Source organism: Grammomys surdaster, unplaced genomic scaffold, assembly GCF_004785775.1.
Source record: "Grammomys surdaster isolate TR1022 unplaced genomic scaffold, NIH_TR_1.0 139, whole genome shotgun sequence".
In the NCBI taxonomy this organism is placed as follows: Eukaryota; Metazoa; Chordata; class Mammalia; order Rodentia; family Muridae; genus Grammomys; species Grammomys surdaster.
The window spans coordinates 13,227,618-13,246,866 of NW_021604597.1; the positions used below are offsets into that span (position 1 = coordinate 13,227,618).

The 19,249-nt window shown below is 40.8% G+C and overlaps 1 protein-coding gene across 1 annotated transcript; it reads right to left on the minus strand.

Annotated features, from left to right (window-relative positions):
• Nucleotides 1-510: 510 nt before the first annotated feature.
• CUNH3orf33 (chromosome unknown C3orf33 homolog) lies at nt 511-16,553 on the minus strand. The gene is made up of 5 exons (XM_028763592.1): nt 16,440-16,553; nt 14,769-14,828; nt 13,518-13,665; nt 5,994-6,154; nt 511-1,362 (listed from the first exon to the last, which is right to left on the minus strand). The coding sequence occupies exons 1-5, from the start codon at nt 16,551-16,553 to the stop codon at nt 961-963; spliced, it is 885 nt and encodes a 294-aa protein (XP_028619425.1). The 3' UTR covers nt 511-960.
• Between the last annotated feature and the right edge of the window lie 2,696 nt (nt 16,554-19,249).

Genomic DNA, 19,249 nt, shown 5'->3' on the forward strand with positions numbered 1-19,249 from the left:
TTGTGAAAGAGGGTTACATTGTCAGGAAGGTTTTACTCATTAAAGTGGTTTGGGGGTGTTTTTGCTTTTGCTATTTCTGATTTTTAGGTAAACTCTCATATTAATTAGGTCAAACTGGTCTTGAATTCAGTCAGAATCAAGGCTATCCTTGAACTCCTTACCTTCTACTCTCTACTTACCAAGTGCTGGATTACAGGTGCGTGCCACTACTCCAACTTTACTATCAAGGCAGTTTACTCTCTCATGTAACTAGGAGTTGGAAGACAGGGTAGCTAGAGATTTGGTGAGTTCAGGAGCTCAGTGATGTCTTAAAGATCCTTTCTGATCTCTGTGCTGCCATCCTCATCTTTATCTTAAGAGCAATCCTCTTAACAACAGGATGAAAGTAGCTGTATTTGTTACAAGGAATGGTGGCCATACCTCTTGGATCAGTGGTCCTAACTCAGCAGTAACTAGAAAGATGCTTGGACAAAATAAAAAAAAAAAGAAAGAAAGATGCTTGGAGAAAAAGTGACCTCAGAAAGGAAAAAAAAAGTTTTTTAAATTTCTTTATTATAAAGTTGATAAAACTGAAAAATAAATGTTAAATATGGCTGCCCCAAATAACTAATATAATCATCAATACTTAAACTTTCTCTTCAGACATTAGCACTATAGGGCTAGGAATACAGCTCAGTAATGGTGCTGCCAGACCAGAGTGCCTGAGTTCAATCCCTGGCACTAGGGAGTGGGGAGAAAGAAGAAAAAGACAAAATATTAGTTCTACATATATACATTCTTCTTCCTGGTAACTTTTTACAGTGTGTCATTCTTTCTAAAAGTATATTACATCGATCATAATTCATTCAAATTGATTCTGATGTTAGCATTGGTTCTAAGTACCACGAGGCTTGGATTTTGATTGCCTGAGGGAATTTCTATTTTGACTCAATGAAAAGTGCTCACACAGTTCCAGTCACTTCATCCTTTCCTCCGAAAATGTAAGCGGCTCACAAATTCTCTGAGTTTCAGAACTAAAGAGTAGTTGCTGATGCTGTCCTTGCAGTTTCCATAAGCCCTGCATAGGCTGTCATAATAACCTTCTTTGGTGGAGCTGAGACCCGGTCCAGTTGTTTTTAAATCATTGTCCTTTGTCCATCTTTCTCTCCAGGAATCTTTCAGTTTTCTAAAATAACTTTCTTTTTCAGACTCTTCCTTCCATATTCCTTCTCCTTTCTTTAAGGCCGTCAATTCAGCTTTAAGTAACTTTCTGTGAATTTTCCAGTGGGTTTTTGAGTCGTAATTTAACCCTTTAACAAGGACAGTTTTGCCCAAGCCTCTTCTCAATATCTCCTCATTCAGATTCACGTTAAAATATCCACCCTTGAATAAAATGGAGGAAACTGATTACTTAGGAAGTGACTATTGTGGTTATTATATCCATAATATCTTATTTACCTTAAAATGCAGCAAGTTTATTTTTTTTAGAGACAGCAAGAAAGAAAAAAACAAAACAACAACAACAAAACCCACCACCACCACTACCATAAACAACATCAACCAAAAAACCTGTAACACAAAGGGTTGAGTTTGATAGCACATGTTTGTAGTCCGAGTATTTGTGAGGCTGAGGCAGGAGGGTTACTTACTTACTCAAGTCCAGACTGAACTACTAAATAAGAGATGCTGTTTCAAACAAAACAGTTACAACAATAACATAGGACGTGGAGATACCCAGCATCCATGCAGAAAGCTAGGCATGGCAGTTTAGGCTCTTAACCCTAGTGCTAGGAGGCAGAGACAGGTGAGTCAGTCCCTGGATGTCACTGGCCAGCCAGCTGAGAGGTGAGTAGGTGATCTCTAGGTTCAGAGAGAGAAGGGAAACATGCAGGGGTAATGAGGAAAACGCCTGACATCAAACACTGGCCTTCACACATGAACACACGAGAGTGCACATCTGTATACACATGAACCTCGCCTACACACATACACACAACAACAACAACAAAAGGGTTGAAGACCTTAAATCAGCTATTGCTAAATTGAAACATTTTTAAAGATTTATTTATTTTATGTATGTGAGTACATTGTAGCTATCTTCAGACACATCAGAAGAGGGCATTGGATCCCATTACAGATGGTTGTGAGTCACCATGTGGTTGTTGCGAACTGAACTCAGGACCTCTGGAAGAGCAGCCAGTGCTCTTATCTGCTTAACCATCTCTCCAGCCCAAGATTTTATTTCTTGATATACTACATTCATGCAAGCCTCACTCAAAGTCAATTGATTCTCTTTAATTGATCTCTAATGCAAGTAAGTATTGAAATGATAAGGAATAAAATGCTATTAACTCTCTTGGCTATGTAGAGAGAAAAATGGAGCACAGGATTTGCACAGTGAGAGCTCACAGCAAAATAGACTAAAAACTGATTGGTGAACAAGTCATAATGAACTGGGACCTAAAAGTCCAAGGGTTTGGGGTCCTGGCAGGTGGTTTTCTTGTTAATTTTTTTTAATGTGTAAACAGTGTCTTGCCCTCTTGTATGCCTGGGCATCACTTTCATGCCTGGTGCCTACAGAAGCCAGAAGAAGGCATCAGATCCCTTGGAACCACTTATAGCTGTAAGCCTCGACTTGAGGGCTGTGTCCTCTACAACAGTAGCCATCATTCTTAACTGTTGAGGAATTTCTCCACCCCCAGGTATGTACATTTTAAAAATACCTACTCCACATAATTTTTGAATTTTTACCTTGAAATTTTCATTTCTGGAATCTCTTACTTGTAATCAAATCAATAAATGACTCCCCCCTGTTAAGGTAACTTATCCTCTTGTGGTAATTGTCATCTGGAGGCTTACTGCCTCTGTCTGCTAACCTAGGCCTACTCCTGGAAGCTTCTAGCCTCCATATAATCTTATCTAGGCCTAGAATGTTTTCAGCCTTTGAGACTAACTGCTGAATAACCTCACCTTTTCTTGTTCTTTCTGAATTCTGGCTGGCTGGTTCAACTCAGCTGTTCTGGCTCAAACTCCTCTCCAAACTGACTGATTCAATCTGGCTTCTTTCTCTCTTGGCCTTTGACTTTTTGTTCTGCTTGACCTCAAACCTGTGTCTAGCTGGTTCTTTCTCTGAAACCTGTCTCTGTACAACTGTCTGAGTAACCGCCCCCCCCCCCATTCTCTCTGCACTGCTCTAAGCAGCTTCCCTTTCCTCTCTCTTCTCCTGACAGTTTGGCATATCCTAATCTGTCAAATCTTACTCTGATTTGCCACTATGTCAGTCAGCTAATTAGACATCATGGATGTTTCCTTCTACAAACTAACTTTACCTTCATTATTTGGGATTACAGTGTATACTAAGGGTGTGTCTGTATTCCAGCCAAAGGAATTAAAAGTGTGTGCTGAGATAAATTACAACTAGAAACAGGTTTTTCTAGTAAACAGAATCTTGTGGTTCACAGGGTGACCAAATATCCTTTAATTCATAGGAATTCATAGGAATAAAGCAGACCCTGTTTTATTCTAACAAAGCTAATTAAAATCAAGTATTGATAGCTTCATTTTAAAGTAAGTCACAGGGATGGAGAGGTGGCTAAGGATGTTAAGAGTGTTTGCTGATCTTGCAGAGGACTGGAGTTCGGCTCCTAACACCTACATAGAGAAGTTCAGAACTGTGTGTATCTCCAGCTATAGGAAATCCAACACCCTCTTTTGGTGTCTGTCAGGTGTATACACACACATGTGCATATGCACATGTAGACATACATATACATAAAAACAAATACTAAGAAAGCAAAACATAACAAGACAAGAGCTTCCTTCACTATCATGTGAACTGGAGTTGGATTCTAACACCCATGTGACAGTGTTCCGCATATACTTATAACTCCAATGCAGAAGGATTCTATGCCCTCTTGCAGCAGGCTCATCCATGTGCATGCAAGTACACACACACACAAACACAAATGCACACGCACTTACACTCAAGTGCACATAATCTCAAGCAGACAGATGCAGAAACACACATTCACACACGAACACATACACATTTTTAAAAAGTCAATCACACTGGGCAGTGGTGGCGCACACCTTTAATCCCAGCACTTGGGAGGTAGAGGCAGGCGGATTTCTGAGTTCGAGGCCAGCCTGGTCTACAGAGTGAGCTCCAGGACAGCCAAGGCTACACAGAGAAACCCTGTCTTGAAAAAAAAAAAAAAAGTCACAATTAATGTGAAGTTAATCTATAATGTCAAATTCTATAATGTCAAACTTCCTGGCTTAAACAAGGAAATATTTTTCTAAGATTCTACAAAACTAAGTAATCCTGAGGGGGTGGGGGGAAGGCTTTAATACAAAATTAAAAAGAAAACATTATTTCTCTAAGCACAGTAAATTTGAGTTCATTACAACAAAAGACTTATGCACGGTTTATTATATGTGTCTCAGTTTTAAACATTTTAAATGCTCATTTCCTTGAGCCAAAGCAAACAACTAAATTTCAGTCTCACACACTAGTAGAACTCAAGCCGGAGACGTAACTGAATCACTCGATGCACACAGCGTGCTAGTGCACACGGGAAACCTGTAAGGATGTGGAGTGAAGGTAGCTTCCGAGCAGGAAGAACTCTCCCTCTGGCTAGTCAGGGCAAGACAGTCATCACTCCTGAGAGTCCTCCCTGTAATTGAGACCAGCAACCCCACAGGATAGTTTCGGTATATATGAAGTAACATGTGTATGGCATTTACTTTTACAGCTTCTGTGTGTGGATAGATACACAGGATATTGGAGCAGATGGAACAGTATTTACCGGTGGAAACATCCTTGTTCTTTGTAGAAGACTTTGTTCCAGTTGCCAAGCTACACTTCTGAAATGACTTCAAGTAACGATGTAATAGCTCATACTAATGTAAATATGTACAGTGATCCTTTATTTAGCAATGGGCAAAATCATTAATAATTTGAAAGTTTTTCTCCTTTCTTTATAACTTTCTTTTTATGTCTTATCTATCTATCTATCTATCTATCTATCTATCTATCTATCTATCTATCTATTTTTGAGACAGGGTTTCTCTGTGTAGCCCTGGCTATGCTGGGACTTGCTATGTAGACCAGGCTGGCCTCAAACTCACAGAGATCCACCTTCGTTTGCCTCCAGGGTGCTGAGATTAAAGGTCTGCATCACCACCACCCAGCTATTTTTATTATTTTTTAATCAACATGTATTTGTATTTTATGTGTACAAGTCTTTCCTTGTATGTGTGTATATGTACACCATGTATGCCTAGTGTTCTCATAGGCCAGAAGAAGACATGAGATCCCTGGAACTTTAGTTACAGACCTTTGTAAGCTACCATGTGGGTGTTGGGAACCAAACCTATGTCTTCTACAAAGGTAGTGTTCTTAACCAGTGAGTCTTCCCTCCAGCCCTATCTTTTTAGTTATTTAATTTAAAAAACATTTATTTTTACTATTTTTATTTATGTATGTATGCATGTACCTGAAGAGCCTGAGGAGTTTGCTCCTGTGGGGCTGAAGTTACATGTGCTTGTCAGCTGCTTGATATGGGTGCTGGGAATCAAGCTCACATCCTTTACAAGAACAATATGAGTTCTTAAGCACTTACGCTATCTTTTCAACCATCCTCAGGCCTTAGTTTTTAAGTTTTAACATTAAGTCAATATTTGTGTGTCAATGCGCATGAATGAGTACAGTGCCCATAGAGGCCAGAAGAGGGAATTGGATCTTCTGGAACTAGACTTACAAGTGGCTGTCAGTTGCCTAAAGTGGTTGTTAGGAATTGAACCCAAGTCCTCTGGAAGACCAGCAAGAGCTCTTAATTGCTTGAGCCACCTCTCCAGCTCCTTTAGAAGTCCTAGCTGACTAAAATAAATATCTATAAATTTTATAACCATGACTAGCAGTTTGAAAAGTTCATTATAGATTCAAAATGTTAATGAAATGTTTACTTATGTTAAGAATAAAAGATGCTCAGTCATTTCTTCACACTTCTTACCTTGTTCACTAAAAGGTAGCAAAAGAGTGCTGAGTTCTCCTTTCCAAGGAGCTGGAACCATAGCAGCTGGGAGGGTTTCAGCTCCTTCTGTAACCACACCTTACCACTTTCAGTGAGTTCTACTCCAGCCAGTTTAACCAGCAGAACTCCACATGGTTCTCCTAAGAAAGTAATATAGAACATTGTAGTTATTTATAAATACTCAAGCTTTAAACTTAGGACTACTTATTTTTATAAAATTTCTTTTAAAATAATACAAGTATAGGCAGCCTTTAATCCCAATCCTCAGGAAGCACAGGCACATGGATCTTTGTGAGTTTGAGGCCAGCCTGGTCTACTTAAGGAGTTCAGGACCAGGCAGGGCTTCCCTTTACTAAAACAAAGACAGAAAGAAAAAACAAACAACAACAACAAAACCCCAAAATCCAAACAAAAACCCTCATGTGAGTATAGAACAGAATAGTTTTAAAACTCATTTGATTATGCTTCATAACAGAAAAGATTTAGCCAAGTTCACCTTTTGTAACATCTCAATATGCATATATGTTTCTATGAATATATGAACAATACAGCTTAATGATAGGTTTCCGGTACAAGGAAAACTGCAGGAATTGCCTTCTTGTTTCAATAAACTTGTTAACTAGGTGTTTGTTTGTTTGTTTGTTTGAGACAAGGTTTGATTTTTTGATTATGTGTATCTGTGTGAACATATTCTGCATGCATGTGTGAGGGTGGTCATGAAAACCAGAAGGAGGCATTAGATTCCTGTAGCCAGAGTTACAGGCAGCTGTGAGCTTTTCAACATGGGTCCTGGAAACCAAACTCAGGTCCTCTGCAACAGCAAGACACTCTCTTAACCCCTGAGCCATAGCCCAATTATTACTTCAAAATAAAAATAAAAACATTTTGCACAACTGACTTCCAAACAAGACTTTACCAATTCATAATCAAGACAACATAATATGAAGATATATACTACTCAAATCCTTGAAAATACTTTATCAACTTTAATAATTATTTATAAACTATTTTTTCAGGAGACAGTCTCACTCTTCTGTTGTCCAGGCTAGTCAAGTATTCTCCTAGGCGCAAGTGACCTGCTACTTGATTGTGGAACTGTGACTGCAAAACACTCTGACTAGTTTGGGATATTACTTCAGAAAAATGTTTATAACTTTACACAAAGGGATAAAAAACTAATGTCTAAGGAAGGGAGGGCTGGTGAGATGGCTCAGTAGTTGCTATAGTTTGAATATAAGTGTCCCACATAGGCTCATGATTTCAACACTTAGTTTCCAGCTATTAGTACTATCGGGCAAGGTGTTGAAACATCAATGAGATAGACTTACTGGAGGAAGTACATCACTGTGTAGACCTTGAGATTTATAGCCTGGTCCAACTTCCTGGTTTCTCTCTCTACTTCCTGAGTGCTGATATAAGGTGACCAGTTAGCTCATGCTCTGGTCATGTGATGATTGACAAAGAAAAGGGTGTGGTCAGCATAATGATTTTGGACAAGGAGAGTGCAGACAACAAAGCAGCTGTTAGAGATGAGTGTGGTACAGAGAACCTCCATGCTCTGCCCTGAGATAGTAAGACAGGTTCTCTAAGGACAATAACCCACCAATCAAAGAACCCAATCCATGAAAATGCAAATTCATTTCAAAAGAAAAAGTCTAAACTCAGAATGCCAGAGGTTTCTAGCTTCTGGAAAGCAATCACCTAGAGAAATGTTTTCCCAGGGTCGGTACATGGTACTGAGACAACTGTGGTCCAAGGTGGGTGGCCAACATCTTGATGTGGCTCCAGAATGTGGCAATGTTATAAATATCTCCCACATGGTACTACTATTTTTCAAGGAATAAATGATGAGGGAGTTGTGAAGAATGGCTAATGTCAGCCACTTTGTGGCAGGGTTAGAGACAGAGCAGAAAGGTACCAACAGGCTGCTGTGCAGCCTCAGTTGAAATGGAGACTCCAGGAGATTTAAGACAAGAGTACCATAAGTCATCCAACAGGGAGGGCTGCAGTCTTGGAGGAGTAGATCTAGCCTAAGCTTAAGATAGAAGCTGTATGTGCTGTAGGTGGCAGGGTTGGAAGAGTAGGACTTTTGAACTTTGTTGATTACATTACATGTCCCAGACAGTGGACATGGAGCTGTTGAATTTGGTGTTTTCCTTATCCCTGCTAGAGTTTGGTTTTTATACCTTAATTCTTTCCCTTGAATAGACATGTTTACTCTCTGCTATTGTGTGGTAGAATAATTTATTTGTAAATGTGTGTGTGCTCTGAGACAGGGCATGTGGCCCTGGCTAACTTGGAACTCTCTATGTAGACCAGGCTGGACTTGAACTCACAGAGATCACCTGTCTGCCTCCTGAGTGCTCTCTCTGCCTCCTGAGTGCTCAGATTAAAGACATGTGCCCCCAGGGCAAGCTAGTAATTTGTTTTGTTTTTTCTTTTTACAGGTCTCATTTAATAGATGACTTGAGTTTTAGAAGAGACTTTGGACTTTGAATTTCTGAACACTGTTGAGACTACTAAAGACTATAAGAATGTTAGAAGTTGGAAGAAATGCATTTTGCATCATGAAACAGTCACACTTATAGGGCCAGTGGTGGGATGCTCTGGTCTGAATGTGAAATGTTTCCCATAGGCTCATGTGTTTGAAGACTTGGTGCCCAGCAGACAACTTTAGAACCTTTAGGAGGTGGACACAGGCTGGAAGACTGAGCCACTGGGGGTGGGCCTTCAGGCTTCCTTGTTGGTTGATTTGTTTGTGTGCCTGTTTTTTGAGACAGGGTTTCTCTGTAGCCCTGGCTGTCTGAAACTTGATATGTAGACAAGAGCTCCATCTGCTTCTGTCTAATGAGTGCTGGGATTAAAGGCCTGCATCCACCATGACCAACTGGGCTTTAAAATTTTAAAGCCAGGTCTCACTTTCCATGTTCTCTTTGCTTTTTGACAGTTGATGTAACATGACTGGCTAGGGAGCATCACACTTCGGCTGCCATGCCTTCTCCACCAAGATGAACTGTATCCTGTTGGAACTGGAATCAAAAACAAGCCTTCCTCCTTTAAGCTTCTTTGGTCAGGTATCTTTGTCTCAAGAACATATAAAGCAACCAAGGGGGCAAGTAATAGTGCTTGCTGTAAGGCTGACAACCTGAGTTCTATTTCCAGAACAGTGAAAAGAGACAGCCAGCACATGCCCCACCCCCAACACACACACACACATACAGAGAGAGAGAGTGAGAGAGAGAGAGACAGAGAGAGACAGAGAGAGACAGAGAGAGACAGAGAGAGAGAGAGAGAGAGAGAGAGAGAGAGAGAGAGAGAGTGTGTTAAAGAAATTATATACTTAGAATATAGAGAGAGTTTACAAAGAAGTTAAAAAACATAAATTTAATTTCATCTATTTCTAGGTAAAAAAAAAAAAAAAATTGTCTCAAAAAGATGTCCTGCCAGGCAGTGGTGGCGCACGCCTTTAATCCCAGCACTTGGGAGGCAGAGGCAGGCGGATTTCTGAGTTCGAGGACAGCCTGGTCTACAGAGTGAATTCCAGGACATCCAGGGCTACACAGAGAAACCCTGTCTTGCATTGGGACGGGTATGGCCCTCATGCCTCACTGGACAACGACAGGGGGACTGGAGCCATTACAAGGTCCCCTTCAATTACTGGAGGTCAGGCCTCTATCCCTGCCTTCGCAAGATTAGATTCACCACAGCCCTTCTATACTTAGAGAAGGAAGGAGATGTCAGGGGCCAGCACTGCTTATACACTGAAGGCCTAAAATCAGCCATAGGTCTAAAATCAGCAATAGGCCTGTCATACATGTATACTAACACCAAGTCTTGGGTCTCTGTGGAAAAACATTGAAACAGATGGCTATAAGCTATTGTAAACAGGCAGCTTTTATGACAGTTTACCAGCCTGAGTAGTCATAGACCTTGTAAATAGGTAGCCTTGGCAGACAATACCAACTTAGATAAGGACAAGAGGAATCATAGGCAGAGTCATAGTAACTTGTCCCCTGAACCTTCACCCAGCTGATACCCTGTTCTGAAAGATATCTGTATTCCCCCTGAACACTCACGCTCCAGTGTCATCCCCTTCCCCACGTCCTGCCTTTTTGTGTTTATAACCCCTGTGTGAATGAGTATAAATTACAATTTGAAAAAAGTAAATTATATATATATTTATATATGAGAAACCCTGTCTTGAAAAACCAAAAAAAAAAAAAAAAAAAACTGTCCTAAGTGCTAGTGGGATGTCTCCAGGATAAAGGCACTTGCTGCCAAGCCTGACTTAAGTTTGAGCCTCAAGACCCACATGGTAGAAAGAAAAAATTGTGTTTTCTTCTGACCTCCATACCTATCCTGTGGCACATACCTCCTATACACACATACACACACACAAATAAATAAATTTGAAAGTGTAGTTTAAAAACAGTTTTAGACAAGGTCTCACTGTGTTTCTCTGATCAGCCTAGACCTCTCATATAGACCAGGCTGGCCTTAAACTTAAAGAGATCCTCCTGCCTCTAGTTCCTGACTGCTGAGATTTAAGGCATGCACCACTTCACCTAGCAATGTGGTTTTGTTGTTTGTTTTTTAATAAAAGATGTTCTAAAACTCAGTTATGCTGATAACAATAAACATTTTCCTTCATACTTGGGTTTCTTAAAATCTGTCCACTGACTTTCAGGTGAAGAAGCAACAGTGAGCAGGTAAACTGTGTCCTTAGCAAAAAGTATTCGATACCAAGTAATATGTAATTAGATTAAGACAGAACATACAACACAGATTAGATCATGTTGTGGGGAAGGTAGTACATGCCTGTAATCCCAACACTTACAAGGCATAGCCAGAAGTATTGATGGCTCAAGGCCAGCCTGGGCTATACTGCAAGATTTTACCTCACAAAACATAAATAAATTTTACAAATTAGATGACTTCAACCCATTGGTATACCAATAAATTCTGAGGGCCCTTCTAATGTTTGAAGTTTCCAGTATCACCAATTGTCCAATAAAAGCTTCTATGCTATGGTCTGTGAGACCAAAGGGTAGGTAACTGAAAACATGAAGTGGATGGTCCGAATCTAACTCAACACAATCAACTTTAGTATTAGTGTGCCAGTGCTTCACATAATAAAGGCCACTGGTTTTTTTTTTAATGATTAAATTTCTTATTGCACACTCAAAGTATGATACAGTCAATAAAAATAAAGTCATTATGACTGAATAAACCATCCATAACAAATGCATGATTAGGAGAAAGTCAAAAGATTTTCACCAAAACCTTTGAATATTTTTGGAAATGTAAATGTTACCTTCAAAAGCCTGTAATTTTTGGCTGGGCATTGCCTACAACCTGCGGAGGCAAGACTGTCACATGTTCCAGGCCACCTTGGTGTACATAAGGCCAGCCAGGCCTATATAGTGAGAACTTGTCTCAAAGCAATAGCAAAAAAACCATTATTCCTATATTTAAAAAATGATTAAATTTATTTATTATGTGTGTGAGCAGGTACATGCATTGCCACAGCACACATACAGACATGACAGGACAACATGTGGCAGTCAGTGCTTTCCTTTTATCATGTGACCTCAAAGATTAAACTCAGGTCTTCAGTATGGCGGCAAATACCTTTACATGCTGAGTTACCTTACTAGCCCTCCCTGTCTATCTATTTGGGTTTTTTAGTTATTACATTTATTCACTTATTTATTTATTTATTTATTTATTTATTTATTTATTTATTGTGTGTGTGTGTGTGTGTGTGCACGCACATGCACATGGAAGTCAGAGTATAACTTGTGGAGTTATCTCTTTCCTACCATGTGGGTCCTTGAGACTGTACTCAACTAGAAAGGTTTGGAAGGCAGCTCCTTAGCGTGCTGAGCCATGTTGCCTACCCATGATCTCTAATCTCTAATTATTTTTAGATTTGTTTCTGTGATATGAATCTTTTTACCTTTCTAGTTCTTCAATAAGTCTTTTTAAAATTTTAAGATTAATGTGTATGGATGTTCTGTCTGTATGTGTATATGTGCACCCATCCTTGGAGGTCAGAAGAGGGAATTGGATCCCCTGGAACTGGCATTATAGATGGCTGTGAGCCATCATGACCACTGCTGAGATGCCCTAAGTATCACTCCAGCCTCCTTAACAAATCTTGCATGACAGTGGTAGTTGTGTTCTAACATAATAGTTATAATAGCCATTTTATGGTATAATAGTCTTTATAGCTGTTATAACTTAATAGTGGATGATAGCTGTGTTAGAATATAATAATCGTGATAGTTGTTATGACATACCGGTCATGATAGCCATGATATGACAAAATAGTGCTGGAAATTGAACACAGGTCTTCAGGCAGAGCACCAACTATTCTAAACCACTAACTCTTCTCTCCAGTCAGTCTCCTTCAATAAATCTTGCATAGAAAAAAAATTTAAAAGTCCAATCCACATTGAATGATATTAGATATTAGATAGATAGAGATACTAGAAGGTAGCAGAAGAGTAACATGGCTCTAGTAGAGAAGGCTAAGAATACTCTGCCAAAAAGATAGGACTTGAGTTTTACAGATGAACACAAAATCAGGGAAGGGAGAAAGTATGTCAAATGAGGGCAAGAATATGGGCAACTGGGTCCAGAGAATGACACAGAATGGCACTGTCTCAGTGATAAATACCATCACCAAGGAGTCTGCTTCATCACCAAACTCTTGTTTGTTCTTGGTTTATTTGTTTTGAAATAGCACCACCCTACAAATCCCTGTGGTCATGAGACTGCATCTACAGGAGGAATGTGTGTGTGTATGGGCTCTTTAATATGACGCAGGGTTAAATGATAATACACGTAGAAAAACAATGTGGCTCTTACTGCGCATCTAGTCTCCTGGGGCTCCTTTCAACCTTTCTTAGCTATGTTTCAGCTACAGGAGGCTTCATATAAACTGCCAAAAGCTGTGGGCTCATTCCTCCCTATGGTCTTCCAGGCTAGCCCACTCATATGTTCAGGTCTCTGATTATATAAAACTCCTCAACGAGGCCTTCTCTGACTACTGTATATGAGCGTATTTCCTTAACCCTATCACACCCGAGTAATTGTGTATGCTAGGACTCTGTCTTCATTGATATTAGGACAAATTTTCACGTGTCTGTTATCAATCTTCCACAGGGATTGTAAGCTACAAGAGTTAGAAGGGCTGTGCTTGTTTAATTCAGCATCATACACAGTTAGGTCTTAGGCTATAACAGATTGTTATCATTAGGGGAGGAGCAGCCTACCACCTAAATGAAAGACTGATCAGTCAACTAAAGCAAAGGACAGAACTCTAGTGCCAAAATAAATAATGTCTTGTAAATAGACCATGGTTCTGAATTTCATAGACTATGGGAAGTAATCAGAATGAGAATATTTTTGCTACTTTATAAATAGCATCTAGTTATTAAATGCCATAATAATCACTACAGTGGTTGTTCAGTTTTACAATTCTCATTTCTTACTTACGTTTCCATGAAGATATGAAAGGTAAAGTAATAGGTACATGTTCAATTTCTAGACCACACTCAGTTATCCGCTGTAGTCGGCCACGTAGTTTAACTTTCTTTCTTATAAATTCTGCTGGAATATCTGAAGGGGTTGTAAATTTTGATGTCTGTTGATTTACAAAGAAGAAGAAGTAATTTTCACTAAAAATGAAAATAAAATGTGAAGATATCTAAACGCTTAACAAGAAGGCACAGCCATTGAAAAGTTTTAACTCGGTTCTTAATTTGACATTAACACTTTAATATTTAGTCAATAGGGTCTGGAGAGATGGCTCAGCAGTTAAGCGTGCTTGATGCCCTTGCAATGGATGTGTACATTTCCACATGGTACAGTTTCCAGTACCAAGTTCCAGACACTCTCTTCTGGCATCTGGCACACATAAACTCACACATGCACAAAACATATACACATAAAAATAGTAAATAACTTTAAAAACGTTTATAGAGACTTAAAGTTTACTACTCGTTCATTTCTATGTCAAGCTACATAGAAAGAGATGGCAAGTGTAAACCCTGAGCAAAGCTGTGTCAAGTTAAATGATTCCTATTTTTATTTTTAAAAATCATGTAGGAGACAAAGCAAATCCTGTTGACAAAGGTCAACACTGAAAATTTACTTCCCCAACAACTACTTGGTACCTAGGGTTAGTAGCTATTTTATACAGCAAGCAGCACACACCATGGCTAGCTCAGAATGTTACATAACACTGGACTTGTTTAGTTTTTACCAGGAAAAATTATTTGATGCTATAGCATATCTTCTTTGTAAGGGAGAAGAGCTTTATCTAAATGTTGGGAGAATTTCCAGTCATCTCTCAACCAGAATTGAATTGAATTTTTTAAAATTTCTGTTTAGTGATGTGTGTGTGTTTGTGTGTGTGTGTGTGTGTAGTATGTTCTCTTCTACCTTCACGTAGGTTCTGGGATCAAATTCTGGTCTCCAAGGCTTTACCTACTGAGCCATCTCAAAGCCCCAGAACTTAATTTTAATTGGGATTCAGAAGGACCATTCTGAATTGGGGGGGGGGACATACATAAAGTACTTATGTGTATTTTGTTTTCAAATATCATCAACACAAACATCATAAAGATAGCCCACATTCTTAAGATGTGAGATATATATATATATGCAATTATAAATCTTCCCGGATGGATCCACGCAGCCTGGAGTGAGACCAGCCGTCCGTTGCCTGCCCCACTGGTGACTCACCAGCCGAAGGCTCCTTGTTAGTACTATTATCCCAGCTATGGCCATTCCAGTGCTGATATTCTACAGGAAGAGATTTAATGATTAATTCTCACCACTTATCATTTGCAATAGTCAGAGTACTAACTAAAATGAAGGAGAATGCCCTCGTGACCACTAACAGTTCAAATAACACCGATGCCTCACACAGTGGCTGACTCTTCCAAACCCATTCCTTCCTAGTTCTTCCTTAGCAATCTGGCACACACAGGGATTGGAGTGAATGATTTTACCTTGTCTGTGGATTTTTTGAATGCACCCACGGCCTAGCATGTCTAGCCTTATACCCATGGTGAACTATGTACTTAGTAGAAAACCTTAAAATACAGCATCATGACAAATATATTTGGTAGGTGTGTGTAAATGGTTGAACAGTAATATGAGTAGAGTAAGTAACAATACACGTATTTATTTGGCACCTACTACTACTAACTGGCAGATACTAGTCTGCTCTGAGTATGGTGCTACAATGGCATGTCAGCAGGCATGATGGCTTGGACCTCATGCTGCCTAGCTGTAAAGCCTTTGCAAAGTTCAACTTCCTCCAATTCGCTGCAGAATTCTTAAAAGTTGTTGTTCCTTCCAGATGCATTATCCTTGCTTTTGGCTACCCATCTTTCTTAATGATCTGTCTCCCTGTCTGCCTCAGAGTTTGCTTCTGCTGCTTTCCACTCCCCAGAGAATCCCCTAGGCCCCATTTCTAGAACGTCTTCTGTACCTTTCTGCAGTTTTTTTCAAGATGTCGGTCAAGACCAGGGCTTTACTCACTCTGCCAGGTTTATGCAGCTCATTCTCAGCTTTATGTCCAGTTCTGATTTCCCTTGGACACTAAACTACGCTCTGTTGCCTCAAACTTACACTGTGCTTTAAAGTCTGATGGTCTGTCTTCAAGATCAGTCTCCAAATTTTAATGTCCAAGAGCTCTACAGCTTTTCCCAATAAATCATTTGCTAAGGGTGCTCCAATGTCAGGAACCATCGCCACCATCAACCCAGGGACGCCTCCCTCCTCCTGGCACAGAGCAACACCACAGGGACCTTAGCAGTCCTTTCTTTGGTATTAGTCTGGTGGTCTAAGTGTCTCTTCCTTTTTTTTTGAGACAGGGTTTCTCTGTGTAGCCCTGCCTGTCCTGGAACTCACTCTGTAGACCAGGCTGGCCTCGAACTCAGAAATCCACCTGCCTCTGCCTCCCAAGTGCTGGGATTAAAGGAGTACACCACCAATGCCCGGATAAGTGTCTCTTCTTTGAATTTCAGTGTCTTGTTTCACTTAAAAACAAAACACGACTGGGCATATAGTTCAGTGGTAAGCACTACAATGCTTACTGAATTTCGAACTCCAGCCCTGGAAAAACCCAAGGCTCTGCTCTGCCAAGGCCTCCTGGGCTTCTCTGCTCTTCCTGGGTTTCCAGACCGCCATACTGAATGAGGAACTACTCCTGGACCAGCCCTATGGTGTCCCCAGCCCCGCGCCAGCCTCCAGGCCTGATGGCCGCCACCGAGACTGCGAATAAGGGGATGTCGCCTCCCTGGCTATTCCCCGGTGCCCTAGCTGTTCTTCCGTCCCTGCGGCTCCTCTTCGAGGCCTGTCGCGAGCACTCCGCTGAGGCTAGCCCACCCCGCCGGGCCGTGGCACCTGGACAAGGCGCAGATGGTTGTCCGCCCACTGCGACACCCGCGTCACCACGTTGGCCTCCCCTCGGTCGCGGTCCGGTGCCTGCGACCCGAGGCTCGTGGGCGGCCGCGCCATGTTCCAGCGTCCACCGAGCCGTGCGGGCTCCCCCCGTGGGCGACAGGGGGCGCTGCGCTACGCTACGCTGCGCAGCTCGGGGTCCCCGCCCCTCCTTGGCGTCTGCACCCTCGTCTACGTGTGACCTCTGGCGGTACCATGCCAGCCAGGGCAGCACAACAACACTGACTCAAAACAACACAAAAAATGTCGTGAAATATTAAGAATTAGGGAATCTGTGTAAATATACACGATCCTCTTATTCTTGCTATTTTTCTATAAGCTTGTATTTTTATTGTTGTTGTTTTTGTTTATATTTTTGAGACAGGGTTTCTCTGTGTAGCCCTGGGTGTCCTGTAATTAGCTCCGCAGACCAGGCTAGCTCGAACTCAGGGATCCACCTGCCGTTTTTTATGGTCCTGGAGTGCAAACCCAGAATCTTCTACACTTTGGCCAGATTATCATTTGGGTTCCACCCTTTGCTTTTTTAGAAACAGGGTTTATGTAGCACAGGCTAACCTCAGCGTACTAACTTCAACCTCAGCTTCTCCCATACAGAGGCGACTGCTGTGTTCCAGTGTGCCTGGCTTTCTAAATATTTTTAATGCCAAGAATAATAAAGGAAAGAGAGATAGAGACTAAGTATTTTAATGCCAAGAATAATAAAGGGAAGAGAGATGGAGATATACTTATTTGTTAAGCTGAAGAAATGTGCGTTGTGTAATACATTTAACTTTGGTCCAAAGAGATCTGGCCTTTCCCATTGTGCTGGGTAATTCTAAAATATCTTATCTGATAAAATTATCTTTTACCCTGAGGCTTTTGAGCCTGTAAGAAAATCTAACATCCCGCTTATAGTGGAGGCTTTGAGTCTGACCTCAGCCCCAGGGGGGCTAGAGACTGATCTGCTAGTGCACCGTAAAAACTCTACACACAGGTGTAGGGGAGCACTCCTGGTCACACTGTTCCATGCATGTTCACACATGGTTGCTGAGAGAAGTCAGTGTTCATGACTTCATGAATAAACATGTTTTAAAAACCAATTACCACATCTGAGGGTGTCCTTGGACACCCCCAAACTCTGCAGTTGGTGTTAGAAGCATTAGAAGTCTTGGTACTATTATTTAATTCCGAATGGTTCATTATATTATCATCTCTATTTAGATGTAATGTTTAAAATGTAACATTGTGAATCAGTCTTTCCACACACAACAGTTTTATGAATGACAGTGGCATATCAAACTCACCTGTGAAGCCTATGTTATTACTTGCTTACATGACGTGCACACACAGGTACATGTGTCAAAAGGACCAGATAGGAAAGGAAGACATTACTCCTATACCGTTGTAAATGGACAACAGGAAAATAGTCCATTAAAGATTTGAAGTATCTAGTTGTGCTTTCGTATCTACAGGACTAAGTCATCATGGGTGAGTCCCTCTTGAGTTCCAAGAACTGCTCAGAAAGTTAGAAAACAAAGCTGACTAATCTCATCTCAAAAATACTGCAGTAAACTCTAACCTTAGCTTTAATTTCCAGCGGAACCCCTGTTATCTATCTGTACCTCAGGCCTTTTCAGCACATCTTGCTATCCTCTCTCCCCTCCCTTGGTCAGGGATCTGTCCCAAGACCTCTTGCTGCCTCTGCAGGCTTCTCCTACCACTCACCCAGACTTCCCCATTTCTTTACTTTCAATTTACTTACATTAAAACTCAAAATCTGACTTTTCAAAATACTTGTAAGGGCTGGAGAGATGGCTCAGCGGTTAAAAGTACTGACTACTCTGCCAGAGGTCCTAAGTTCAATTCCCAGGACCCGCACGGTGGCTCACAACCATCTGTAGTGGGATCCGATGCACTCTTCTAGTGTGTATCTGGAGACAGCTGCAATGTGCTCGTATAAATAAATAAATCTTTAAAAAAATAAACATACTTGTACAAATTTTAAATTATGGTCTCTGTGTGGACATGTGCTTGAGAGCAGACACATGTGGAGGTCAGGGGTTCCACCTGGGCTACAGGTAGCCACCTGATATGGGTGTTGGGAACTGATTTCTACCAGTGCAGCATGTATTTTTAACTACTTCACCTCCCCCAATTTTGATCTCTTCTTTATTGGGGACTGGACATTGCCACACAAACTATACATACACTAATGTCAGTTAAGGAAAAGGAGTTTATTGAACATGCACCATAATACTGGACGACTAGGACCACGAGAAGGAGAAACCTCATTGTGGCAGTAGTCTGTCCTCAGGGCAGGCTTTTTAAATGAGAAACCAGGTTCAAACATTTAAAGGGCAAGGAGAGGAGCAGTTGGCTCACTAGGCAAAGTATTATCAGCTAACCTTTAAGCTGATTGGTCCTGAGTAAAGGGGTTGGTGGATGGGTGATGAACAGGGGAATTTCAGAACACTGAGATAACAGAGCATGAACTTTACAATAATAACAATGTTTTTGGCTTGCTAGTAGCATTCTTCACTGTCAGCCACAAAAACCACAGTGAGCTCATATGTAGGTCCAGGAAGGGCTGCCCAGTAGTCAGCTCTGACTCAAGATATTTTAGAGATCACAGTTTATACTGACCTTCGATGTGATGGTCCTACGTAAAGCTTTGTGGAATTTCTTAAGATTAGCAAAGTTCATAAAGAACATTCAGAACATACAGAACGAAACAGGGTGTGTGGTCAGCATGTCCTTAAGCCAAGCCACTTCTC